The sequence below is a fragment of the Daktulosphaira vitifoliae genome, unplaced genomic scaffold, assembly GCF_025091365.1.
Source record: "Daktulosphaira vitifoliae isolate Bord-2020 unplaced genomic scaffold, ASM2509136v1 Scaffold_1, whole genome shotgun sequence".
NCBI classification, from domain to species: Eukaryota; Metazoa; Arthropoda; class Insecta; order Hemiptera; family Phylloxeridae; genus Daktulosphaira; species Daktulosphaira vitifoliae.
Window position 1 is genome coordinate 35,009,913 of NW_026099572.1, and position 5,198 is coordinate 35,015,110.

The 5,198-nt window shown below is 26.5% G+C and overlaps 1 protein-coding gene across 1 annotated transcript; it reads right to left on the reverse strand.

Annotated features, from left to right (window-relative positions):
* Window positions 1-3,709: 3,709 nt before the first annotated feature.
* LOC126894381 (uncharacterized) lies at window positions 3,710-4,879 on the reverse strand. Its single transcript, XM_050665353.1, has 2 exons — window positions 4,447-4,879; window positions 3,710-4,362 (listed from the first exon to the last, which is right to left on the reverse strand). Exons 1-2 carry the CDS (start codon window positions 4,715-4,717, stop codon window positions 3,929-3,931), a joined length of 705 nt encoding a protein of 234 aa, XP_050521310.1. The 5' UTR covers window positions 4,718-4,879; the 3' UTR covers window positions 3,710-3,928.
* Window positions 4,880-5,198: the final 319 nt, after the last annotated feature.

Below are 5,198 nucleotides of genomic sequence, written 5' to 3' on the forward strand. Positions count from 1 at the left end.
TATAATAAGTCGTTAATCTCACGAAATGATCCGTCTTCCTATAAAAAAATATTAATATACTGTAATCAATTTTTTTCGCTAAGAAATAATGAAATCGAATTATCTTTGAATTATTTTTGCGATATAGTACAAGTAGATTTGAAATCAATGTGGTCTAGTTTAATGAAGAATTACAATAGCGAAAATAAATCAGAGAACTATTTATATAATTTCCTCCATAAAACTATTAAAACTATTATCGATTTATCTATTGACGAAAAGTATTCTAAATTGGGATTTATATATGATTCAAATACTAATCAGACGTTAATACCAAATCCTGATAATGTAATATTGAAACCACATAATGTTTTTCAAGACCGTAAAGTAGAAAACGTACCATAATTACGAATAATCTTATTTTTATTTTTATTATTAAATATTCCTTCTATTGTCAACATTAAAAAAAAAACGTTTCTATTATTATTTANTTAACATTAAAAAAAAAACGTTTCTATTATTATTTAAAATCAATATATTTTATAATACTTTAATTTTAAATAACGTTAGCTACATATGATCATGATTTATTATATTTATTTTTATTTTTTTCAAATTATATTATACCAATTGATGTAATTAATAAAAAGAATTAACTAATATAGAATGCCCCACCAAGTCTTGGNATGTTTTTCAAGACCGTAAAGTAGAAAACGTACCATAATTACGAATAATCTTATTTTTATTTTTATTATTAAATATTCCTTCTATTGTCAACATTAAAAAAAAAACGTTTCTATTATTATTTAAAATCAATATATTTTATAATATTTTAATTTTAAATAACGTTAGCTACATATGATCATGATTTATTATATTTATTTTTATTTTTTTCAAATTATATTATACCAATCGATGTAATTAATAAAAAGAATTAACTAATATAGAATGCCCCACCAAGTCTTGGCATCTTTAATAACTTTTATTCCAGTGAATATTCTGCATTACTTTTATTATAAACTTTAATAAATTATTAAAGATGTCAAAACATGGTGGGAAATTCTGTATTATATCTGGGGCGTCATTTCAGTTCTTTTTTTGGGTGCGCGAGACTTAAAGTAGGCCATTTTGAAATTTCATCAGGTCATATAAAAATAGATATACCTACTTAAGTAAATTATTCTTCTTTTAATTTTTCTATAGATTATGAATCACAATCAACATAAATAGTGATTATAAATTATATTAATACTTACTATTTTAATATTATATAACGTAGCTTCGGGGTCGTAGCAATCGTTGAATTTTATATCAATCTGTTCATTATCGCCCTTAACTGCGTGACAAAAAAGTCGTGATAAAATCATTTACGAACATCAATATCAATATCTTGCGTCCGGTATGAATAACAATAGTTCAATATGATATATTTATTGATTAATCAATCAATTGATACATAGTTAATAACATAATATTTGTTTATTGACCCATATAATCATGATAATACAATGTTTTTGAAGATTGAATTCATGTATAAAAAATTGGTGAATCATTTTTTCAGGCCAATTGTCATTGTTTTTATAGTAAGTGGGCAACCGCACCCCCTGACANTCATTGTTTTTATAGTAAGTGGGCAACCGCACCCCCTGACCCCCCTCTCTACACCAAATGACGCCCCCGTATTATAATAATTTCTAATAATTACGAATTTATTTAAAAAAAAATTCAAATAGAATTGGCCATTTTAAAATGATTGGTACAATATTAATAATGAACATAAAATAGAAATAGAAATATTCTAATTATCAAAATACTAAGAAAAGAAGTGCATTAAAAAANAATAGAAATATTCTAATTATAAAAATACTAAGAAAAGGAGTGCATTAAAAAAGAGATAACTGTCATTATTTCTAATTCTCAAATTAGTCTTGCTATCAATTAAAAATAATTAAAAAAACATCATTAATACGAGTAGTGTTTCACTAATTAATTTATTAGAATGTGTATAAGTTGTCTAGAAATAACTTTGAGATATATAAAAAAGTTAAAGAAATGTATGTGTTTAATCACACCAGCAAAAAAATACGAAAATAAATCATGGTTTAATAGATAAAATATAAATTATGAAGTAAATTATAGTATATTATAGAAAATATTGCAAAAACATTTATTTATATACATTACATTTATATACAATTTATAGAGTGTTGAGTTAGTAAGGAAACATGTTTATATTGTTCTCATTACTTGTAACAATCGACTTGTTCCCTTTTTTACTGAACATTCTGTATCTCACAAACAGTTTAGCATATAAAATTTTTATTTTTTATATTTCTTTAGAAAATAAAATTATAAACTATTTTTATGTGAAATGACCGTTTGTAAGCGTTTGTCAAATAAATAAAAAATCTTTAAATTTGTCTATTTTAAAAAATTTGTGTATTTTGTATTTTTTTAGGTAAACTGTTGGATTTATCAAAAAGGTTGTTATTACCGCTTAGAGTATCTATTTATTTAAAAAATAACTAGCTCTACGACTTGGAAGATAGGAAGATTAATATACTTTAATTGTTAGTATCAACTTTAAATAGTAACAATGATTTTTAAATAAATAGAATAAGAATGTTAGGTAGTCAAAGATGGTTCTTGGCTAGACCAAAGACGAACGGAATGGGTGTTATGGCCGACTTGTATCAGAGACCAGACACTACCAATGAATAAATCACAAGAAATCTCATTGGAACCCTGGTAATTAAACTCGTGACGCCGTGCACCGAAACACACGTTTGTTATAATTTAAAATAACAAAATAAAAATATGTTAAAAATGGGTGTAAAGATTGTATGGGTATTTTAACCAAAGTTGGATACTAGGGGATTTGGTCAAACTGTGAGCAACGAGGTTCTATCGGGGTTGTGGAGTCCGAGGGCTTAGAACAACGAATACAAGTAGATATAAAAATAATAAACGCAATATTTCTGTGTTGAGATGTAATAAAGTACAGTCTGGTTGGTATCTAGTAATATACACAATGGTAGCAGAACGACAAGTCAGTTCACGGATACCATGTAACGCGATTGTGTACAAGACCTTAACCAACCAGTCTAGTATAATATTCTACAATATTAATATAATGAATGATCTATTGCTTCGTCGTTCTCTACTCAGATTTATTAACTCTAAATAATTGGGATAACATAAATTTACTTACTTCTTTTTTCGCAATAATGAATTGTAAATCAAAGACAATTCGACAATCCTTCTGATATATACACGGAAAAAAATTATGGTTTGGTTAACCACTTAAATGGTTACGGTACCCCAAAATTTAGTGTTTATATAACAACAGCTATGTACTATGGTTAAAATTACCATGCTTATGTGGTTAGTATCTTACGGTTGTTATAACTGTATGACATAGTTGTATGAACTTTTGTTGAATAGGTTGTAGTAACCTAATGAAATAGTTGTATAAGCAATACATTATAGTTAACTTAACTGTACGTTTGGTTAAGCCTACCAAACTAAATTGTTGACTATTTGTTAAATGTTACCGTATTTTAAGGGTATTTTTTTGTCATATACTACGTATAAGTGCGTATATAATAATAATATGTGTCAATAGATTTGATAATAATTTAAGAACTTTATAAAATATACTTTATATAGCATAAATATAATCAGTTTATTCACAAAACATAAAAATTAAAATTAAACAATATACAAATCACCATTTTTGTGTGCAAAACAAAATGTAGGCCTCATCCTCGGTAAATATTTCATATCTATCTTAATCATTTTTTCGGTAAAATGAACATATACGATTGATAATTTTCATAAGATCCGTCAGTTTTATATAATTTACAAATTAAAAATCTCTGGCATATCTGGGAGAACACAAATATGCTTAATAAGACCAAATACAGGTAAACCGTCATCCACTTTTATGTCAACACATACTATTTACTGAGAATCTAGTCCCTAACCACTCTACCCAAGAAACAAATTTATAATTGTTTATTTCAGAAATATTATTTGAAATTATTTGTGTTTCCTCTATTGACAATACAATACGTTTTCCAATGTTAAATAAAATTGATGGGTCAAAGCTATTATTTTTGCTGTTTAATTTGTGGGAAACTATAAGCTGATTTTTTAAAAATAGAGTGTAACATATATTTTTTCGATTGGACGTGGCTTGAGCAGCAACTTTTGACTCTTTATGTTTTGCTTCATAGCACATAGACCATATATTTATAAGTGGCCCTATTTTGTCCATTATTAAAGGATAGTGTACCATATGATGATGCTTTGGCTTTAAATTAGTTTTCATTAGATTAATAAAAATTTGATGATGTTCATCTATTAAATTTTTGAGGATATCTATATCGTCAGGTACAATAGAATACGAAGTAATAATATTTATTATCTTATTAAGTAAAATATATAAACCCAACACTTGATTACCTTTGGGCACCAAATCCCCAATAATAAGTCCTAAATACTTAGTGAAACACCAAGTTTCACTAGCATTCATTTTAAGCATTTGAGGGTTTGAAATTTTTAAATGAATTTCTGATATGCCTTGTGGCCTGTTTCTTATATCAGTAGGACCGTCATTAAAGAAATGAATTCGTTGATTCAGAGTTTCTAAGGAAAAATGACATGAGTTAATTATAAGATTCCTTAAAATACCGGTTAATTCATAGTCACAAACACCCTCCAACAAGTCGTGCATGATATCAACAGGAAAATTATTAGTAACATGAAATGAATTAATATTGTTAAATACGCATGATTCAACAATACCAGTTGTCGAGACACTGGGGGAAAGGATGTGTTCGGAATAATTTTCATATGTTCTAAGTTTATTATTGTTTTGAACTGTACATGAATTGCATTCAGCCTTGGAGCAAAGGCAGAATCGGCAAGAATAATTAGAGTTAAAAGATTCTGAAAAACCTAGAATACTATGTAGGCCTAAGTTATTGCCTAAAATAAGGGCTAACGAAAAATATATTTTAATGTTTAAATTATTCACATTGATAAAGATCCCGTTTGTTTCTAACATATTAATATCTGAAATCAATTTATTAAATATTGTAAAATTTCCCAAATTTTTTTTATCGGCTGTGTAAAACAACAATATTAAAAATATATTTTCTAATTTAGAAAAAAATTCTGGAGGACAACCTGGTAAACTTAAGTATACTGCTCCT